The sequence below is a fragment of the Pocillopora verrucosa genome, chromosome 5 (genome assembly GCF_036669915.1).
Source record: "Pocillopora verrucosa isolate sample1 chromosome 5, ASM3666991v2, whole genome shotgun sequence".
Classification (NCBI taxonomy): domain Eukaryota; kingdom Metazoa; phylum Cnidaria; class Anthozoa; order Scleractinia; family Pocilloporidae; genus Pocillopora; species Pocillopora verrucosa.
Window position 1 is genome coordinate 14,533,492 of NC_089316.1, and position 24,035 is coordinate 14,557,526.

The 24,035-nt window shown below is 37.6% G+C and overlaps 1 protein-coding gene across 1 annotated transcript; it reads left to right on the forward strand.

Annotated features, from left to right (window-relative positions):
• The first annotated feature begins 1,458 nt into the window (after positions 1–1,458).
• On the forward strand, positions 1,459–2,743 carry LOC131782203 (uncharacterized). Its single transcript, XM_066166409.1, has 3 exons — positions 1,459–1,493; positions 1,835–2,063; positions 2,589–2,743. Exons 2-3 carry the CDS (start codon positions 1,835–1,837, stop codon positions 2,741–2,743), a joined length of 384 nt encoding a protein of 127 aa, XP_066022506.1. The 5' UTR covers positions 1,459–1,493.
• The last annotated feature ends 21,292 nt before the right edge of the window (positions 2,744–24,035 follow it).

Sequence of the window (24,035 nt, forward strand, 5' to 3'; positions counted from 1 at the left end):
TGGCCATGCTACTCGCTATCTATTCGGTGATACATAGTGAGTAGCGTTTTTGTCGACAGAATGGCGGCTGCTTCTCCGCGCTTTCAAATTTTCTGCGGAAAGAACTTAGATAATTTACTCATTTAGTTTTGAACAACTAGTTTATACTAAAACAGTTAGATTATTCGCTCTCGGTTTCTATGCACGATAGCTGATTCGGGCCGCGCGCTCTTCAGCTATCACGCGATAGAAATCTCGAGCTCATAGTGCAATTGTTAAATATAAAATCTGCAAAGCAAGTAGGTATTTAGTGATGTTTTAGTGATTTAGAGGGGGGAGGGGGGGGGGATAGGGAGTCAGAACCTCCCGCTTCCCGTACCTTTATCGTATATCTCCCGACTCCCGCCTTTTTCAATCCTGCTCCCGTCCCCTGTAAATTTGGAGACTCAAAACGCAGTTCTTAGGCATTTCCATTGTTTTTAAACAATCTGCCCGAGATTAACACTGTCATATCGTCTCAATTTAATGAAGTTTTGACTTTCCCGTTCATCTTTTTTGAGAGTTTTACCATTTCAGTCCATTTTCACGTCACATTTGTTTCTGACATCCGTGTTCAGTGACGACGGTCTTAAAAGTTATAATTAGCAGTTCTGAATCGTCCCGTGTTCTGATAAAGTTGGATAGTGACTAAATACGCGTTCCCAGCCACCAGTCCGGCATTTGTTGGGATCATGCAATTAAAATACGGAAATAGGATATGACGGACTTGACCAAACGTCCCAGGCATATTTCTGATATTCGTATTTATCGATTGGCAAATCTAAGTACATCTAAACGAAGTCTTCCATCCGCCGAGGTGGCCGCAGTGATCCCCTTCTGCTCCAAATGGTTGTTGACCTGTCAAGTCTGTCTCCTCTTCCGAGTAATTTCGTGATTTTATCTAAAAGACCTTTCCAGGATTTTTTTTTCAACTTTTGACTTTGATCAGGTAGCGAAAATCTATCGACATTTCTACTAATTTTAAGGTGCTCTTTCCAGCTTTTTTCCAGATTTTAGTCATTGGTATGATCGGTTCACCAGGGAATATATATATAACGGCGTAATATGCGACTAACACAGTCTATATACTGTAAGATTTTACGCCACTAACCCAGTCGGTGATTAAATTATAATAAATTAAAATATAATTAATTTATATTACTGGCGTAAAATGTTACATATATATATATGTATCACCGACTGGAAGAAATTACGCCGTTAGTTACTGGCGTAAAATCCTACATATAAAACAACCGACTGGAAGAAATTACGCCGTTAGTTACTGGCGTAAAATCCTACATATAAACACAACCGACTGCAAGAAATTACGCCGTTAGTTACTGGCGTAAAATCTTTTCGCATTCGTCTATCTTGTGGTTGGTGGTTTATTTTCGTGTGATCCTCGTCTGTGATAAAAGAACTGTGCAAATGTCACTTACTCTCACTGGCTTGAGTCCCGACATCGTGTTCACCTGGTAAGTTGAAATTTCGCTTTTCTTTGCGTGGTATGCGTTAGCTTTGCCAATTATCAATTTTTCATTAACAGATTCGCCTATCGGGAAGTCGAGTTTTAAAGTTTAACACCAATTTAAACCGTAAGTCAGTCAAGTTTTCTGAGTTGTGTAAGTTTTATCAAATGCGCCATTAAGAAAAGTTTATGAGTCATTCAAGCTTGCATAATACATTCACTGCTTAAGAGATCCGACTGTTTTCCATTACAGCTACTTTTTGTTGTAAGTATCCTTTCAGTTGTATGGCACCTTTTTGTAAAAGAAATATTGGATGTCCGCTGAATTACATGGGTTCTGCCTTTCAGATGAGTGAAAACCAAGATGCTATGGAACTGCTCCGTATTGAAGTAGAGAGAGAGGAGGAGGGCCCGAGAGATGAAGGTAGAGAGAGATGGAGGAGAGAAAGAGAGAGAAGCAGACAGGAGGATAGAGAAAGGATAAGGCGAGAGAGGGTCGAGGAACGGCGCAGAGAGACAATTGTTCAACCACGACAACCTTTACGGCAACCTCCACGTCAACCTACACGTCGTCCCAGTAAGTAATGTAAACTGCTTCCTACCGTTGGATATATTTTTAACCTTTTAATTTGGTTTTCCGATTTTTCAAATCTCAAATACGCGATATAGCATGGCACGTTAGAATACGAAATATCCCTTCGAGTGTTGAACATGTCTCAATAGTGCGAGAAGTGAATTAGAGAAATATTGTTTTCCCATAAATTAAAATGAATTACATACAAAGGGAAACACCGAACCATTTCCTTTGCGTACGAATTACTTTGTATCCAAAGCCTCGGCGTTCACATGTCAAAATAACATGTTGCACGAGTCACATTTTTGCGGAAGGTCTTCTAGTACTTCCCTGCTAGTTGTTTAGTGAAATGGGAATATTACATGGCCGCATGGAGATACGAGTGACTCTCTCTTAATGAAATGGTAATCCATTCTAATTTCGTTGCAAAAGATACAACTGTTATTCAGCCGTAGACACTGTGGAATTTTGAAGGGTCACGTGGTTGTTACTGCTAATGTTATAACAAAAGTCTTTATTCCCTTGCAGAGAGATGTTACAACTGTGGAAACGTCGGACACATTCGGGCCCAATGCCGAAGTCCGAAGCATCGCCGAACAAAAGAATACAGAGGGGACAGTGACGTGGGTGTTGTTCACTACCACTTCCACGGCACTGTCCGAAATCTAAAAATTTCGAAATAAATAGTTTTTTGAATGTGAAATGTGTCATAATGCATTCTGCCTAAATCCAAATAGCAGGGGATAACGTGGGTAATGACTGGTCTTGAAAATGCGACCTGGAACGATAACACATCCTAACACACGCACACACACACACAAAAAAACAATACAAGGCATTCGAATTCAAAGTAAACTGTAATCATTTTTTTAAAGTTTATGGTAGAAGCACATCTACGACTCTACAGTAAGAAAGTTGGAACAAACGAAATGCCCGTAGAAGCTGTCCATACCTTGTCCCTCGTCAAGCTTAAATAAAAATTTGTCGCACCTCTCACTAGGGTGGCCTCGCTAAAACATGATAGAAAAAAAATGAATACACCTTCCTGCTAAGTAATTTTTCACACCAGCCGCAAACGGCGTAATTTCTTCCAGTCGGTTGTCTTAAATGGAAGATTTTACGCCAGTAACTAACGGCGTAATTTCTTCCAGTCGATAGTTTTATATGGAAGATTTTACGCCAGTAACTAACCGCGTAATTTCTTCCAGTCGGTTGTGATTATATGTACGATTTTACGCCAGTAACTAACGGCGTAATTTCTTCCAGTCGATAGTTTTATATGGAAGATTTTTACGCCAGTTACTAACGGCGTAATTTCTTCCAGTCGGTTGTGTTTATATGTACGATTTTACGCCAGTAACTAACGGCGTAATTTCTTCCAGTGGGTTGTGTTTATATGTACGATTTTACGCCAGTAACTAACGGCGTAATTTCTTCCAGTCGGTTGTTTTTTATGTACGATTTTACGCCAGTAACTAACGGCGTAATTTCTTCCAGTTGGTTGTTTTTTATGTAGGATTTTACGCCAGTAACTAACAGCGTAATTTCTTCCAGTCGGTTGTATTATATGTAGGATTTTACGCCAGTAACTAACGGCGTAATTTCTTCCAGTCGGTTGTTTTATATGTAGGATTTTACGCCAGTAGCTAACGGCGTAATTTCTTGCAGTCGGTTGCGTTTATATGTACGATTTTACGCCAGTAATTAACGGCGTAATTTCTTGCAGTCGGTTGTGTTTATATGTAGGATTTTACGCCAGTAACTAACGGCGTAATTTCTTCCAGTCGGTTGTTTTATATGTAGGATTTTACGCCAGTAACTAACGGCGTAATTTCTTCCAGTCGGTTGTTTTATATGTAGGATTTTACGCCAGTAGCTAACGGCGTAATTTCTTGCAGTCGGTTGCGTTTATATGTACGATTTTACGCCAGTAACTAACGGCGTAATTTCTTGCAGTCGGTTGTGTTTATATGTAGGATTTTACGCCAGTAACTAACGGCGTAATTTCTTCCAGTCGGTTGTTTTATATGTAGGATTTTACGCCAGTAACTAACGGCGTAATTTCTTCCAGTCGGTTGTTTTATATGTAGGATTTTACGCCAGTAACTAACGGCGTAATTTCTTCCAGTCGGTTGTTTTTTATGTACGATTTTACGCCAGTAACTAACAGCGTAATTATCATCGTCTTTACAATTGTAATTGTTTACAAAACTGTGGATTCCAACTTGAAAGAATTTTGTGCAAGCAATGTGTACTTCTTTGACAGTTCCTCTCAGAAAAACTTCAAATTTCAATTATGGTTTTTAGTCCAAAATTCAATAAATTTACATGTACCAAAGGATACTTCTTAGGCACTGAATATACCCCTCATGGGAGGTGGCAATTTTCCTAGCAGTAAGGCAGTCATGACACAGAAACAGCTTAAATGATCTCAAATCATCTGAATTTTCCAAGATTCTTTTAGGGGAGATTTTATTGATGATTGATAAGAGTGCATGATACTGATGTAAACCAATGTGGTAAATCAAGGATTCAGCTTCCTTACAAATTCACTCAACCCAACCAAATGACCACATCCATCAGAATATTTTATTTCAATCACTATTTACTTATAAAAGACGTATAAGGAGTTGTGATAGTTTTTTGAGGGAAACCTTTCAGGATTTGCAAAATTGCCATTTTTCCTTTAATACTATCTCCCACTTAGCATAATCCTTTATCAACTCAGATACTCTTTAGGTATGTGGAGGTTCACAATACAACAAAAGAAAGATGTTATTTTACATGACTTATTCAGATGCTGGAGATGGAAGAGTTGTGTCAACTCATTTATCATTTCCCTCATGAGAATAATTGTGATTAACCTTGGAATACTCAGTCAATCTCAATCCCAAGTGACAGCCACACTGCTAACTAAATAGTGGTTAACAAAGAAGAGGAGAAGATGCATTTCACCCATGCATTTCTTGAGCAATTATTGATCGATTACCTTAGAACAAATATGAGGAAGTTTTGTCCCACCGTTATTAGTACATTGCATAACCAAACAGATAGCACCCTCCATCTGCTAACATTATAGACATTCTAACATTAAATAATGTGTATTGATCAACACAATGCTTTAAAGTTTTTGCATCTATGGCACAAAGGCCTGCTTAAGTGGATCCATTCCAAAATCATTTTCAATATACAAGCAGTATTCATGGATACAACACCAGATATGCTCCCAACAAATTTATGTAAACGTTGAGTGTGCAATAGCTCTGGAAAACAAACAATTGCGAGGAAAATGAAAGCTGACCTTGATGAAACAATGGAGAATCTCGATGAGGGAACTTGGAAGTCATAACTGAAAGTCCCACTCTGAAACCAGAAGTGCCAGCACCCACGCAAGCAGAAATGGAAAAGTTTCAATGAAAAACAAAGCCTGTTTTTCTGAGCATGGTACCCCGTATGCTGACCAATGTGTTGCCCTGTTGCAAAATCCCAATCCAAACTTAGCAGCTATTTAGCTTCCTGGCTCTTCATTGGAACTTTTTCTCAGCGTTCTAAGTATTTTGTATTTTAAATTTTTAATGTACAGTGTATGAAGTATTACACATTATGCGTAAAAATCAAAGTGCTCTGTGAGCAAACTCATGAATTGACAGATGACTTACATGATTTTTTGGATTATGTTTAATGTTATTCGGTTTAGGGAATTTTGTGTAATTGTCATATTTAGAGTACAAGAAGTAGTTCAGTGTTCGCCAATGTAGCAAAGAAACAAAGTAACGTTCGGATAAGAAGGCAATACTATTGAAATGATTGTGCTGTTACATTTGATGAGGGTGGATGATGTAGTGTTTTAAACATATATCATTTTTGTTTCTGGTTCAAAAGAAAAGGTTGGAAGTAAATGTGGGTGAAAAGTGAAATTCACTGTCTATCATTGTAAATATTGGAAAATCAAGGCAATACTGTCTTAATGAAAACATTAATAATCCTCTCTTTATCAAATGAAACAAACAGGAATGAGTTTTGATTGATATTACTAAGCCCAGACTGCCACCATCATTTTGGATTTCTGCCTGGGTAGATTTTGGTCTTGTGCTAGGCAACATATAATCAAAAACAAGGTAGAATTTCATTTCAGGCCTATTTATCAAGCTGGCTAAGGCACTTCCTCACCTGCCGTAAACAACGAGTTGTTGTTAGAGGTACCTTTTCTGAATGGGCGCCCGTGGTATCTGGTACCCCGCAGGGCACCATCCTTGGCCCAATTTTATTCGTGTCATACATAAACGATATTGCTGACTGTGTTTCGTCCAATATTAAATTGTATGCGGACGACACTAAGATCTATACGGAGAACTCCGTAATCCGACTTCTGACATACAAACACTTCAATCTGATCTTGATAGCCTCGGTCACTGGGCGAATACATGGCAATTACGTTTCAATGAGGAAAAGTGTGAAGCAATGCGTATAACGCATTCCCGTGAAAAATCGTCTACGGATTACACTCTCGGCTCGACCTTAAAGGATGTTAATAGCTTTAAAGATCTTGGAGTTGTAATCTCAAAAGATCTCTCCTGGTCTCAACACATCAGTATCATAGTAAACAAAGCCAACCAAGTCCTGGGACTCGTTAGGCGGACTAATGGAACAGCCAATACAAGTACTTTTTCACTGCTTTACAAATCTTTGGTGAGACCTCTATTAGAGTATGCTGTACCAGTGTGGAATCCCTACCTTGTGAAAGATATACATGCAATCGAGAACGTGCAACACCGTGCATCAAGATTAGCTCTCAGACAGAAACGAGGTGAAATGCCGTACGAGGAACGATGTAACATTTTAAATTGGCCTCTTTTATCCACACGGAGAATCTACTTTTCACTTGTGGAATGTTACAAGATTGTTTTTGGCCTCTCCCATTTAGACTTTCAAGAATTTTTCGAATTTACAAAAGTGCGTTCCACAAGGGCTAATCATTCTTATAAACTTTACTTCAAATCTTCGAGGATAAATTGTTTTAAAAATTCTTTTTTTATTAGGGTAGTTAGCGATTGGAACAATTTACCAAAGCATGTTGTAGAGGCAGGAACTCTGGAACTTTTTAAATTAAGATTAAAAATATTTTTAAAATTGTAAACATTAGATAGTTCCTTTCTTCTTCTTCTTCTTTTTTTTTTTCTGTACATAGTTCTACATTTGTTACTTTTTATTTTTTATTCAGGGGAGTTGTTATATAGGGCTAACCTCCAAACTCCCCTTTTCAAATTTTTTATATATGAATTTATTTGTATATAGAATTTGAATAAAGGTGTATGTATGCATGTATGTATGTATGTATGTGGTGTATAACTTTTGCATTTGAATCTTCAAATTGTCTTGAAACTTAACAGAAAATTGTTCTTTAAAAATTTATTGAAAATCGATAGCCAAAATTATTTGTTTAGGTGTTATTTGATTTTAGTGTTAGCCTGTAATTTCATCAGTTGCTGGCACCTTTTGTTGCTTCACACAGAAAAAACACAAAAAATAAACTCTTTTAAGATAATCATTGGCTTTTTCACCCCACCACTATTCTTAGCAACAAAGGTTGCCATTTCGTTTGTTTATTACTCGCCAAAAACTATCAAATGCACTAAAAGCTTAAAATTGGAAAAAATTTATAGGAATCAACCAATCGAGTGAGCGAGTGCCATTCTCTACATCATATCTACAACTCGCTCTTGTACATACACACAATTCATGAGTTAAAAATGATCACTGAGTTGCTAGGAACTGAGACCAATAAGTTCAAACCTTAAACAAAACTACCAATGAGAAAAAGGAAACAAAAAATTACTTCATATGCAATTTAGGCAGCCATCTATGAAAGTCAGTATATTAAAATAACAAAGTGAAAAAACTTTGTAAAAGTGAACAAAGAGAACAAGATGTTGTGTGCCATACATTGTCAGTCATGCATATGCCCCTTGTAGATTTAATAGAAGGATATGGTTGTAGTAATGATAAACAAATTTAATGAAAATTAGACACCAATGCTTAAAGAAAAACACTGTCAGGGCTATGTAAATAGATTTTAAATTGATACTTTGAACTATTTTTTATTCTACCAAAGAATTCTTTTTATTGGTCTTGATATCTTGATATTTACATGTCTGCAATGAAGATTAAGTCATACCAAGGGGTTAGACTTGTCTTTGAAGAGATATTCCAGACTGTATTTTTATTTTTTCTACCGTAATTTTAATTTTTATCAATTTCTTACTTTTTTATTTGTAATGGGTAATGATATAATCATACATGGATGACCTACATAAGTAGCACCTTGTGCAAAACTTTGCCACTCCCATGCTGACAAATACAAAGAAGTTCAACACATCTCAGGCCTGCAGGGACTAGGTTTGTCCTCTTTTAAGAAACAGCTGCTAGTATGCAATGCCACTCAGATGTATAATGCTATGAACAGGCTTGAGCCCTAATATAACAAACATTTTGCTTCCAAATTCAAGCATTTTCTTTAAAGAAGCATACTTTGCCTAAACTATTTAGGTCAATTCTCAAATGGGTTTTAAGCCCACTTGCTAGTGTATAATCTTTTTTTTTCTTTTCAAACCACAGAAAAATAAACAACATTGTTTTAATGCAATTAGAGAGCATTTTTTCTTTTGTTCTGCCGTCTTTTCATCCCCTGGATTTCTTTTATTCCCATAAATTCCAATGTAAGTTACAGGGAATATGTGTGTGTATATATATATATATATATATATATGTATATATATATATATATATATATGTATATATATATATATATATAATAGGCATATTCACGCCTATTATGAAAATCTGCATAATGGGTGTCATGGTAAATTTCAAAGCTTTTCTCAATTGTTACACAGTAATACTTTGTTTCTGCATGAGGATATATTAGTTCTATGTTTATTGAGTGATGATAATTCAGGTTGATGGATGATAAGTAATTTTTCTTTGAGGCAGAGGTTGCATCTTTTGCTTGTGCTGTTGTAGGGTGATGTTGATGAAAGGATGCACCATGAGATAAAGTGGTCAATGTTATCTTCTTTACAGGTCCAGATATGTTTGCTGAGTTTGGTAGAGTTTCTGTGTTTTGTGTGTCAAAATGATGTGGTGTGGTTTCTGTATCTAGTCTTGAAATCATTTTCTGTAGGCCCCATGTATGTCTCAGTGGTGCTGTTGTCCTTACGTGTGACGGTGGCTTGGTAGATCAGTGAGGACTGGAGGCAGTTTCCATCAGGTGGGCATGTGTTCTTCTGTTGGCAGCTGCAAGTTTAGGTGTCTTTTGTGTTGGTGTTATCTGCAGTGTCATTGATGTTTTTGGATGAATTTAAAATGCTTTTGTTGTGGTTGTCGATAATCTGTTTAATGCTATTCATACAGGTGTAACTGATTTTGATTGTGGTACAATTAAAGATTTTTCTAAGTTTGTGGTCTTTCGGGAAGTGCTTGTTCACTAGGGTAAGGAATCTGTGTCCTAGATTGGTGCTGACATTTTTGCTGGATGGGGGGTTGTACCAGAGAATGTTGTTCTGTTGTCTGTCTTTTCATTTGTTAGTTGTGGGTGGCTTGTAATGTACAGTGGACAGGTATCCACATTTTTTGAGTGCTTTTCAATATGGAACCGCCCCTCCACATCAAAAAGCACTCAATGAATGCTTTTTGATATGGAGGGGCGGCTCCATATCAATAAGCACTCAAAGAATGCAGATACCAGTACACTCTACACTACGAACCACCCACAACTAACAAACAAAACAGACAATGGAACAACATACTCTGGTACAACCCCCAATTCAGCTAAAATGTCAGCACCAATATCAGACACTGATTCTTTTCCCCAGTAGACAAGCACTTCTCAAAAGACCACAAACTTAGAAGAAATTTAAATCGTAACACAATCAAAATCAGTTACACCTGCATGAATAACATTAAACAGGTTATTGACAACCACAACAAAAGCATTTTAAATTCATCCAAAAACATCAATGACACCTCAGATAATGCCAACACAAAATACACCAAAACTTGCAGCTGCCAACAGAAGAACACATGCCCACCTAACAGAACTGCCTCCAGTCCACACTAATCTACCAAGCCACCATCACACATAAGGACAACAGCACCACTGAGGCATACATGGGACTTACGGAAAATGATTTCAAGACTAGATACAGAAACCACACTACATCATTTTGACACACAAAGCACAGAAACTCTACCAAACTCACCAAAATATCTGTACCCTTAAAGAAAATAACATTAACCACTTTATTTTATGGCACATCCTTTCATCAAGATCACCCTACAACAGTGCAAGCAAAAGACACAACCTCTGCCTTGAAGAAAAATTACTCATCATCCACCAACCTGAATTATCCTCACTTAATAAACGTGATGAACTCATGTCCTCATGCCTCCACAGAAACAAAGAATTACTACATAACAATTGAACAAAGTATTAAAATTTACCACCATGCCTTTATGCAAGTTTGTAAATTATATAAATGATGGTTATGAATATTTTTAACACCAAAATCCCCTGATGAGTAAGTATCACGAAACAAGCTTGTAGGGATGAAAGTATAGTCTCTGTTTTTTCCCATCTCTAAACATATCGTGCTCTACTTCTATGTATCAAGCACTGTACAACAGAAAAATCAAAACAGACTTCCTATATGTGTTTTTATATATACTTTTACTTGATAGGGAACGCATGAGATAGATATCTAGCAAGCCACAATCAACCTGAAAACTAACTTGCCAAGACTTTTCTCTTGTGGTAGCGATTGTCCTCTGAGGTGACCAATAAAAAGTCCTAAACCATTATAGAAAGAAAATAAAGACAAACTAGAGAAACATTCCCTGTGAGTAAAGTTTTTGATGCAGACTCCTAAATCAATAATATACCTTAGACACTCCACTCCACCAACAAAGAACTATTCCTGGTTCTCTGAGGATAATCTTGACTCCTTTGGAAATTGCACATTTTCAGTCATTGCTCCCTCACTCTGAAACAATTTACCAGACCAAACAAGAAGTGTAGCATGCCTAAGTTCCCTTAAGAGTAAAGTTAAGGCCTTTTCATGTAGTCATTCCTTTTATCTTTCGAACGCCTCAGATTTGCTCCTAAATTAACAAATATTAAGCTTATAATGTAATTTACATATGTATTAAAAACCTTTATTAAGGTGCTTTTGGTCAATAAGTACAAATAACAACTATCATTACTATTATTATCACTATTACTATGATTATGCAACACCTGCTACATCAATAAGGTCATCTTTCTTTGAATCTGACATTGATTGACCAATCAGTGAGTCTAGATCCAAACTGGCTTTGCCCAACTCTTGATCAGAATACACAGACGAAGAAAGGGATTTTAAATGACAAGGATATAAGCAGATAGATCTAAACCAGTTTTCCTCAACTACCTACCTACCACGACGCACCATGGATTTCACCCAAACTCAAGGCACTTATAGCACACCGTCAAAGAGCATATTACCAAGACAACAAACCATTGTTCCACTACTACCGGAACAAAGTAAACAGGGAACGGAAGCTCTGCAAACGCTCTTATTACAACACTAAAGTCAGCGTTTTGACCGAAAACAATCCTAAAATGTGGTGGTCCGAATGTAGGCGGTTATGTGGAATGAACAAAACATCTACAAGTGTCGCAAATCAGCTCCTAGCAAGTAAACCAGCTACCTCAATCAACCTTAAGATCTTGACTAATGAAATCAACACAGCTCTGCTAGAACCTCAAGCTTCGTTTGACCCACTTTTAGATAATATCGAAACTGTGAGCACTGAGGGTTTTAAAACTCCCATTATTTCACTGGAAGCTACCTTCAAATGCCTTAGTACGGTCAGCTCCTCCAAAGCTGGGGGCCCAGATAATATCCCAAACTGGGTCTTGCGTGACTTCGCTCCTGAGCTCGCTCAACCTCTTCGTTGTATCATCAATTCCTCGATTAGTCAAGGGACTTTACCGGACATTTGGAAATGTGCAAACATCACCCCTCTTCCCAAAACAAAGATAGTTGAGGATGCGGCGAAAGATTTGAGACCTATTTCACTGACACCAACGTTGTCCAAAATTGCCGAGCACTACGTCGTCCATGAACATGTGAAACCAGCACTTCTGAAACGCCTGGAACCCGATCAATTTGGGTGTATTCCAGGATCCTCCACTGCGCATGCATTGATAAACCTGATGCACAATTGGGCGCAAGCAACAGACGGAACGGGGAACACCGTGCGGATCTTTGCGTTGGACTATAGAAAAGCCTTTGATCTGATAAATCACAGCCTCTTGCTATCGAAACTCTCGACCTACAATATCAACCCTTACATCATTAATTGGATAATAGCCTTTCTTAAAGATAGGAAACAAAGGGTCAAACTTGCACATGATTGTCTCTCAGAGTGGGGATCGGTCCGAGCAGGAGTACCGCAGGGAACAAAATTGGGACCGTGGCTATTCTTGGTTATGATAAATGATTTGAAAGTACCATCAGCCAGTGATTGTATAAAATATGTAGATGACACGACAGTGTATGAAATCATAAGCAAGGGTGGTCCTAGCAATGCTCAGTCTATGATAAACGAAGTAGCTACCTGGTCAACACTTAACTCGTTCCAACTTCATCCGAAAAAATGTAATGAGCTAAGAGTTTCCTTCGTGCGCTCCCCTCCTTCCTACGATCTCATAGAAATTAATGGCTCTAAGGTTAGCGCCGTTAGTGTCGTGAAATTACTGGGTGTGTATTTTCAAGACAACCTCAAGTGGAACACTCACGTTACTGAGATGATTAAAAAGGCCGCTAAGCGCCTTTACTTTTTAACTCAGTTAAAGCGAGCTAAGGTACCATCACCAGAATTAGTGAATTTTTATGTTGCTTGCATTCAATCCGTCTTACTTTATGGATGTCAGGTCTACCATTATAGTCTCCCCGATTATTTGAGCTTAAGTTTAGAGCGTGTCCAAAAGAGAGCCTTGAAAATTATATACGGTTATGATAATCATTATAGAGAAGTGCTTCAGATGGCAGAGCTGAAAACCCTAAGGGATCGGAGGGAAGACCTTTGCTTAAAATTCTTTAACAACATCGTCTCCAATCCCTTGGATTGTTTGTACCACTTACTGCCTTTCGACAACCGAGATCAACTTATGGAGTTACGACGACGCAGACCATTTAGAGTTTCCTTTAAAACAAATCGGTTCAGAGATACTTTCATTCCAGCAAGCGCAAGACATTTTAATTGACATCTATTACAATTGTATATGGGCCCATATGTAAATTAGTTCCCTTTTAGGTTTGATTTTATTGTATAGTTCTATTATATAATTTGTACACCTTTGTAATTCAGCTTCCAGCTGCTATTAAGGTATTCTTAATAAACGTCTATCTATCTATCTATATTCTATTATTTAAGATGTGGTCAACTTCAATTGTTCTGAACGGTTCTCTGAAAAATGTTTCAACTTTGTTGTACAGTTTCCGTTTGACTGTGTGTATAACACAGTAAGTACATAGTTGTTAATTTATTATTTGGCAATGTTTGCTCTACTCTAAATTACTTTAGTAATTCAATCATTTGCTTTTTGCTTTCTGCTTGTTCTGTATATTTAATGCACAGTGATTTCCTTGAGGCAAGTGTTTTTCACATGAAAAAGCCAGTTGGAGGGTGTGGCCACCTCAGACAAATAAATAAAGCAGATTGAGAGATACCATGGTATAGCCATTACACAGAATGTTCTGTCAACCTCAAATCCATCAGATAGTGAGATAGATGTAGCTGTTTACACCATGAAAAAGAACTTTATAGCCATCTTACACCACTCTATCCAAGCAACACAGATTTTGTCCCCTGACAAGAACTCCAGGTTTGACTGGCATAAAGAATGTTGACCAATGAAAGGGATGACTGCCTGCCCCAGGTTTTTGTGGAATTGTTGCACTCCACCCTCATAATGTTAAGTTACACAGAACTGAAATGAGTGCATCAATTCTCTGGTTTGGATTCAGTGCCCAAAGCATAAATGTCATGATGAGAAAGTAATTCCTTGTGCTGTGGCTTCCACAGTGTTACAATTTTATCATGGAACTGTTAGCTGCCAAAGAAATCATCACAGACCACCATATTTTTACCCAAACATATCAATTTTCACTAGTTCATACACTTGCATGTTTTTAAAGCATGATTCTAAATAATTTTATTTGTAATTTAGTCTCTACTTTCCTGAGAATTATTGTAACTAGCTTTTATTATTATTAATTGCAAATTTACTTGGAATAGACTTCTAGGAGAGAAAAAACTACTCCATGGTTACTCTAGGAGACTGGAAAGACACAAAGGCAAAGAAGGTTCAAGTTAACCAACAAGCATGGCATTTCTAATTCAGGCCAAACATGCAGATGAGAAATTAATGCACCCATCCAATCTCCCTATTTGGAGACTTGAGGCTATTAAGGAGCAAATGGTAGATCATGAAGATATTTAGTCAAAAAAGAGGTCACGCTTACGGTGTTAGCCAATTTCTTGAAGGCTTTTGACAACATATCCTTTAGCGTGACCATTGTGAAGTTCTACAAGCTCGGTTTCTCAAAACCCTTTCTCAAGTGGCTCTTCAGCTATCTATCTTGCCACTCCCAAATCATGCAGATCGATGATAGGAAGTCCTTGTACCAGTCACCTCAGTATGGCGTTCCACAGGGATCCATCTCAGGACCGATGATTTTTAACTTATATGTATCAGATCTTCACGAGGTCACTCCATCACCGATGGAATGTGTCCAGTATGCGGACAACACCTCACTGTACAGCCATTTTAATGTCAAGGAGTTAGACTCAAGAGCTGCGGACATTAATGAGACTCTTGTAAGTATCACAAAATGGTCCCAGGACTCCAACTTGGCACTGAACCCTGCAAAGACTTAGTGTATGTTGTTCTCAACTCCTCAGATGTCGCTTACCATTCTCTGGCTGAACGTCCTATACATTTATCTGTAGGAGATAAACCTCTTGAGCATGTTCACTCTATTAAATTACTTGGGGTTCACATGACTGACACCTTGAAATGGGATGATCATGTGAAGCATCTCACCTCATCTTGTTATAGTGTCCTAGTTGCACTAAGGAAAATCAAGAACTTTACAAATTACCATCTTAGAAAACATTTAGTTGAATGTCTGGTTCTATCTTGCTTAGACTTTAATGATATAATATTCCATCCAAGTACTGATTGCCTTCTAAAATGGTTACAGCATATCCAGTTTGCGGCGGCCAGTTTTGTCTTTGGATGCTATGTGAAAAATATTGACTCTACTCTTAAGTTAGGATTGTTGCCTATGAAAGAACATAGAGCATGGCACTTTCCAAAGGCCGCACACACAGCTATATATTCTCATGATTGGCCCAGAAACCTTCAGCTTGAGCAAGTAAAACATGCCAGAAATTTATGGTCATCAAGTACCATATATCTAGTTATTCCCTATGCCCTGGATACTTTTCAGTATAGCATGGCAGCCCTCTTCAATTCTCTGCCATCCAATGTTAAATGCTGTGATAATTTTAAATCCTTCAGTAAGCAAACATTATGTATTTTAAGGGAGTGCTGCCGGAATAGGGCGGAATAATTTCTTGCCTAGTTTTAAATAATGTGTATATTGTATAATTACATTTTACTGTTTATTATCTAACTTTTTACAAATTCATAATTCAGATTTATGTATTTTTATTTATTACTTACTTTTTCTTTTTATCTTATATCAGGCAAAGAGCCATACTATGGATGTACTGATATTAAACCGTTATTATTATTATTATTATTATTAGTTAATACCATAAACTCATCTGAAAGTGGCAATCCCTTCCACCACACTTAAAACTTTGTACATATCTTTACCCGGTGATCCTTTTTATTCTTTACTTTCCCCTTTGGGAGAGCCTTCATGTGTCTGCTTTAAATACCAAGTTTAATGCTACCACTCAAGCACCAACCAAAGTACAGAACACGGAAAACTCAAACCTTCCAAAGACTACTCAGAAGAATTGACAGATACAAAATTAATGTTTGTTTACACCATCTGTGTATGGAAAAGAGAATTCCTAGTTTTAACTAGTCATAAATGATTTTTAATGAGTAAATATCAGTTTTACATAAACTAAGTCTTAATAAGTAAATTAGATAATAAACATAGATTTTATTATGCAAATTTTATCATGTATAGTGGTTTTTAAGGACCATACATAATGTTAAATTTTTTCCAAAAATTACTTTAAATTTTGTGCAATTCAGCTTACTAGCTGCAATGCGATAGTGTGTGCATATTTTGCCTGATAAATCCATTAAATTTATCAAATATTTATCTAGCTAAGAATTCTGCCAAAGTTAATCCAACAACAAAGATAATCCCACTACTTTTGCCCCCCTCAGACCACAAATAGCTCTATACCTTAGCCAATCACAGGAACACCATCAGTGACACAAACGCCCCAGCCTTGAAATCAATAATTGAATAATTCCACTGGAATTTTCAAGATCAAAGTGCCAAATTCATGATGGCATCAAGTAGCTGTGGTGGCCACAGCAGAAAATGTTGAAAGGCTGGGCAAAAAAGCTTGTTTAAGTCTTCCAAAAGGGCAAGAGAGAGGGAAAATGCCATAAATTTATCTTGAAGATAAAATGTCTAGACATGGATTCAAGTAAAAATTTGAGGCAGGCTATCCAAAAAAACTTGTTTAATTGATGACAAAAAAAGAAGGTACAGTATATGGCCTTACACCAAAATGGTCACGTTTCATACCAATGCAGAGTGCATCACTGCAGTGTGAGAGCAAATCTACTTGTATCTCCATTATTAAATGTGGTCTTTAAACTTCTGTAAAGCCAGTGATAACTATAAAAATCATGGCAACACGTTCCTTGCCCATCTTTAAGAATGTTCTATTCTTTCACAAAAGCGAGCTCAATACCTTTCAAGTCCTTGACCTTGAAAATGAAACACTTTTATTCCCTTTAGAAACACTTGACACCTCCGGTTCAAATGAACCACCCCGGGAGGGTAAGGTTTTTTAATTACTTACTCCCTGGGTACGGACGAAAGTCAAATGCACATGGGTTGTACCGGGCGGGAGGGGGGGCATGTTGAAGCAACACGTAAGCTCTTGCGTTTTATCATAAGAATTAAAATGTTTGTATGAATAAATTTAAGATATATTAAATTTAAGATATATCAAATTTAAGATGACTCGCCTCGTTTTGCTCACCGAGTGTCCGTATGTTCCCCAAGCTTCTCCCTCGGCCACAAACTCTGTAAACTGGAGGGAACTCACTTGATATCCTTTTTTCTTCGAGGTCTTCTTCCTCGTGAGGTCTTCCCCATTTCATTACGACCCTCTTATCACCTGCTAAAACCCTAAAGGCATCAAATCTTTACTTGAGAATGCCCCCCAAGCCAAGAGTCAACCGAAGCAGTACAAGACTTCCAAGATCAGAGTAGTAAGCGCAGTGATTTAGATAAACATTCTATCAAATTCTACGTAAGCAACCCTCCGGCACTTTGGAAAGATGCTGATTTTCCCACCAAAAAAAGCCCATTCTCCGAGTTAAGAACTTCAACTTTTCTTTTGTGAAAAAGCAAGAGACTTAACAAAAAGATCCTGCCTAAACTACGATTGTTATGATGCTAACCTCATCACCACAAAGCAGCTGTTCAACCCGATACCTTGTTGAAGATTTCGTTCAAGGGGTCTTGCGGGTATAGTTCTCAGACCTCTCGCATCTTCACAAAATTTGATTAGAATTCACATATAGTAGATTTATATCCATCATTTTATAACTTTTGAAATATTTCAAACTTATTTTTTATAACTATTGTTATTATTTTATTTTTCTTAGCAACAGATATGGACCTCGCAAGAGATTCATATGTTTTTAAGAGTGCTTAATTAGATATTCTTAAATCGTTTATTTACATATTTGTTCGTCATAAGTGGGATAGACGTACTTTTCTATTTCTTTTTTTAATGTAAAGCGTCATTGGGCTAAGTGGAAATGGCGCTATATAGATTTTGTTAGTATTATTATTATTGTTATCATTATTATTATTATTATTATTATTGTAAGGATTTCAGTTATAAATAATGCTGATTAGAGGGCCTGCTCTCATACCGTACACGATTATTCTACATTCTTACATCCTTGAGATGTACTCATACTCCTTGTCTTTCCACATGACTAAATTTGCGTTTTTCTTATCGCATGAAAATCCTATCAATTGTAGTTTCCATCGTATTTTAATAACAGAAATACATCATTTGCAATAAAGTTCAAGCCCTTTCCTGAGCTGACCAACAATACTATCCAAAAGTTCCAAATCTCCAAACCGTATAAAATCCTTATGAGCAAGTGGCATTTAGTACAGCAACAACTATTGCTAAGAGAAATCCTCAAAGAACCGATAATATCGTACAGAAAGAAGTGTTCGCTCAGACATACTCGTGAGAGAAAAATGATAACGAGGGCGAGAAAACCGAATATACCATGGAGTTTCGTGCAAACATTTGTAGCTAATACAGAGAACACTGGACGTACTACGGAATCATTTAAGCCTGTCAACCTCAATTTACACGGAAGCATTAATCAAGCCCGTTTCTAAAGCAAAGAAATACTTTTTATGAGCTCGCCTATACCCGCCCCAACCCCTATCCCGCCTTCGAATCGGAGTATGTCCCGGTCTCGCCTTCCTATCTTCATCTCGCATCTCGCCTTTAAAGAATCTCGTATCCCACATCCAGCCTCGATTTTAAGCCTCATCCTACATTCCGCCAAACCTATGTTGGATCCTCTCTACCGCTTTCATTCAGTATACGGGATTCACTGTTGGATTTAATACACTGAGCTCGCAGGAAATCTGCGGAGAGCGCGTTTAAGTTGTTAAAAATGTTTTAATTACCTTTATAACTAAGATGCAGTCCTCCCTTGATTAGGCCATTCTCTGTGATCTTTAGATGCTGGATAAGTTTCTATCCATTCTGACGGCAGTAGCTCTTTAGATGTTTATTCGCATCTTTCACAGCTCCATTGAATTCATCCCTTGTGAAAGTAAGCTTAGATATAGCGGAGTTGGCGTCGGGTTAATTTTCGATTTGTCCACGATCGATTCAGCATCTTGCAACAGCTTTATGTTTAAGATTATTGGAGCCGACATAGAGAACGTCTTAGTCCGGCGAATGCTCCAGGTTAGCTTTGAGGTTTCCTTTATAGCTTTATGGTGGCCCTACAGAATAATTTGACCACTGCTCGATGGCCAACGGCTTTTTCTAGCTTTCTTCAACATGTATTTGTCTTTATTAAGGTAGCTCCAATGGATAGGGTTGTACATCAGTGTTGTAGCCAAAAATGCTCGTTACATGTCGAACTTCTCTTCCAAAATGGCTAAACTAAACGAAGTTAAGTAATAAATATGTAACCGGTTGCAAGAAATAGATTACAAGTTATAGTTGTCACAATTCAAGGTAAAGAAATTAACAAACGAGAAAATGAAAATAAAGGAAAACAAAAGACACTTACAAACGTCGTACGAGATCTGAGTCAACTGCCAAATTAAACGCGGCGTAAAGCGATCGATAGAGCAGTGTAAAAGTTAGACGGTTCAAATAGTTGAACGAATCCGAATGAATAAAACCGCGGTGAAGAACTAATAAACAAAAGCGACATAAACAAAAGGAAATTATTCAGGAAAAAGTAACAGAATATTGATGAAAGTTATGCGCGCAGAACAAAAGGTCTGAATAAAGTGTGACAAAAGAAGAGTACGAAATTGTAATCAATCGAATTTTTGGCGGCAACAGAGGGAATTATCGGAGACGTTAGCATCGGGCTGTGTCCTATCCTCATTGTTCCTTTGTTTTTGTGTTTTAAATCTCTTTCTTTTCCTTGCTAACAACTTGCCCTTCGTTGCGCATTTGTATTCTCAGAAGGTTTTTCCGACTCCTCGTCATCAATTAGATCTGTTCCTATTACCTTTAGAGGTGTTTTAGCAGTTCCGTCGGTCGTGCTGGATGAGACAGTCCTGTTGACCGTGTTGGCCGAGGCGGCCAATTCGGTCGTGTTAGTCGAGGCAGTCTGGTCTAACGGCTAATTTGGCGGGAGAGGCAGGATAATGGTCGAGCTAGCTGCTGCCATCTTTAAAATGGTGAAGTAGGAACAGTGACCCTTGTGCATGTAATTGAGAGGAGCCAGCGTGAATAATGTTTTTTTTTTCGATCTGGTTGGGTTGATTTGTGGTGGTCGCCCAGTACATTGACATGCAGCTGATTCTGTTGGATGTGATCACTATGTTGTGTATCAAGTCCGACCTTCTTCTCTGGGAAAGTCAATATTTGACACACATTTAATAGAGTCCGGGGCTAGAATCTTCTGAAAACGAAACCGAGCTGAATTTCATTTATTTTGCAAGTGTTTATTTGAATGTCTGATATTAATTTTTTTCTCAGATTTATACTCACAACCTTCTTTTAATAAATTTTCAAACCTTATCTGTTCGGAATTATTGGAACACCTCATGGTTATCATTTAGTATTATTTTCATATCTGTAGTTTTTTTCACTTGTTTAAATCATTATTACCATTTCAGCTTCTACTCTCGTGTCATTGAAATTTCATTGCTTTGCACTCAAAATTTTCTTTAACTGACTTTCTTTGTACTGAATTAATTCATTTTGCAAGTGTTTCTTTTGATGTTTGATTTTTATCTCTTTTTCTCAGATTTATACCGACAACCTTTGAAAAGTAAGCTTTCAAACCGTATCTCTTTTGAGTTACTTCAGCACATCATGGTTATCATTTTAGGATTATTTCCATGTCTATATTCTTTCCTATAATCCAACATATAATGTAGCTCTTTTTATCTTATTTAATTTAAATAACAGATTTCTTAATTCTTTGTCAAATTTATAATAAATTTTCTGCTACTCATTTCATTTTTATTCCAAAAACTTTGTATCATTGCAACACGTCACTCAAAAGTTTCTTCACAATAATATTTCAATTCTAGTACGCTGCCTTTATAAATTTGAAAACTTTGTATTTTCAAAAATGAATTTGCACAGCACGCCATTGTCACAATTTTAAGATTGTTTTCCATTATAACGTAGTTATAAATTAGATGTAGATCTGTTTTTTATTGATTGCTCTTTTTCCCAGCTTTATACTGAAAACTTTCTTGAAATGCACGAGAAAACCAGGCGGAATCGGATGGATTGATAATGCTCAAATCTATATCAATATGAGTTCCCCTTGGGAAAACACCCATTTCCCGTATTTTTTGCACAATGAAATACAAGTTACTGTGACAGACATAAACGCCATCTGTAATTTCAATCCACTGGATTATGTTCTACATCTATCAGACTTCAGGAACATTGAACTGTTTCAACTTGTCCATTTCATTTCTTCCCTATCCTCGCCTCGCCCTAAAGTAAAGGTAACTTAACCTGGTTTTGACTACAAGTATAGTTAACACCTGAACTAGTCTCCTTTTCAAATGAGTACCTGGTCCCACATATTGATAACGTTTCTTTTGTGACAACGAGAAGGATGGAATTCTATTCACAACTTGCTGATCTAATTTTAAATATCGATTTTGCCTCCTTTTTGTGCTCCTCGTCTTTGTCGTGTTCTCCTTTTCTTCTTTTTGGAAGTGGGTCGATTAGAATTCTTCATATTCTTCGTCTAATTTTCGTCGTAATAGTTTCTGCAGAACAGACTCTTCCCTTTCTTTCGACCACTCCAATTCTGTTTGCATTTAGCACCTCTTAGAGGTTCTTTACCTTTTCGGGTGACGGTTTCCTCTTTTATATTCTTGCAAGTACTCTGCATTCGTCGCGAAATCGTTGCAGCACCAACTCGTAAGCAGAACTGGGTGTGGCCCTTTCTTCTTAATTATCACAGGTATTTTAGATGTACCCGTTGATTTCCTAATAGGTATACCAGAAGTTCCAGGTGTCGCTGGAGTTTTCTTTATACCCGATTAACCGGGTGTTGCATCCACCACATTTTCTTCTTCTTTTTCTTTTGTTTCTTTCAAATGTTCGGTCAATCGTCGCTTTTGAAATAATAATTCCTTGGTTTTCGTATTGGCAATGAAATCTCGTACATTTTTGTCTCCCGGAAGAACGTGTGCTTCGGCCGCCACACGTCCCGCCTCATTGAGTAACGCGCCGTTCGAAATGTAACCCTCATAATATTGAACGAGTCGATTAACCTCTTCCGGTTTTACCATCATGTTTTCCTGTGCCATCGACTTCGTCTCTGTTTCGTTTGCTATCGTCACACTGGATTTTATGGGGCAACTTCTAATATTTCGCCGATTCGTCCGCATATGCTTGGCGTGTTCTCCTAAGTTCCGTACGTGAGCCAGCGAAAGTAGTTTATCGTTAAACCCCGAACAAATCTCGACGGTTTCACCGTCGCCTAGATCATCCCAACATCTACGACAAAATATTCTTCTTTCTAGACATCGACCTCTTTTTTCCATCTGTTTCGACTCTTCTCCATTCTACAACTGTTTTCTTTCCATTCTTCGACAGACTCGTTAGCTTCCGTCAATAATTACGTCAAAGCACTGACAGACATGATTTCTTCTTCTTCTTCTTCTCTAACCGTCTAAAACAATTAATTGCAGTAAGCTTCGCGGAGTCCTTACAAAAAGCCAGAACCTTTCTGAATCATCAGATGCGCTCTTCTTCTCTTTACAGATTTTTCTCTTAATTAGTTCTGTGATGACTGTTTTATGTCCTCTCAGTTTTGCTATGAGTGATAACGGGACCCCACTTTTCAATACTAAAAGGGGCCGAGCAATTCAATCCAATACAAGAAATCTCATTTTGAAGAACATCCAGGAATGTTTTAATGATCAAATATTTTCCTCAAATCACACAACTCCCATTGCCTTATGGGAAAGCATTTGATTAAAAAACCTCATCCAAAAACAATAAATGTAATGAATGACCCACAAGCAGTTTGATTACTTCGTGCATACATATATCTTGTTGAACGTTTTGGTCTGTTTTATTGCTGAGAATTTTGACGAGCCTGCAGGGCGAGTCAAAATCCAAACAAAATTTAAAAAATACTCAGCAATACTGCACATGTAAGCATCTAATAAGCTATGTATTATCCAACTGCTTTATTTCATATGGAGATCTTATAGGGAAGGCAGAGCAAAGCAAATAGAGAAGCTGTTTGAGACAAGTCTTACGCTCTGTTCGCATCGGATAGCTCATGAGATGAAATGGTTACACTAGACAAAATGAACAAAGCAGCAGAATTGGTTCAATTAAGAAAAACTCTCAAGTTAGCAGAAACGATTCAAGTGCACAAATTACACAAACTAGATGAATTCAATCGACTGGTTAAAACGGTCAAATTAGCTGAAACGATTCTAGTGGACCGAAGGCACAAATTCAGATGTTTTAAATGGACAAAATCCAACAACTTGCTGAATTCCTTCAGCTGGTTAAAATGGTCAAATTAGCTAAAACAGTTAAATTGAACAAAAAGCGCAAATTAGGTGAATTAAGTGAAAGAGCCAGGTTCCCGGTATACCTACCAGTAAAATTGTGATCCGCGAGCAGTTGTCCATCTCCTGGCCGCAAACGAAGATTTCAAAGGACGCGTTCACACACTGTCCGATCCTTACTGTGAAGTTATTCGGCTGATCAATATCGACTATAATGTTATCGTGGTTCACAAAGGGCATCACGGGTCGACAACAGAACGGCGTTTCATCGAACAAGCCATACAGGATAGCGTATGAGCCAACGACACCCCGGCAGCCCCAGTACTTTATAGAATTACTCTAAAACGTCTGACCGAGAATGAGGTTGCCACACAGTGATGTCATCTGATGATGTCATCTGGTGATG

Bases quoted from the DNA above. Each gene is read 5' to 3' on its own strand.
- LOC131782203 (XM_066166409.1), top strand. From the start codon at position 1,835: ATGAGTGAAAACCAAGATGCTATGGAACTGCTCCGTATTGAAGTAGAG. The intron at 2,064-2,588 runs GTAAGTAATGTA...ATTCCCTTGCAG, and splicing joins TCAACCTACACGTCGTCCCA to AGAGATGTTACAACTGTGGA.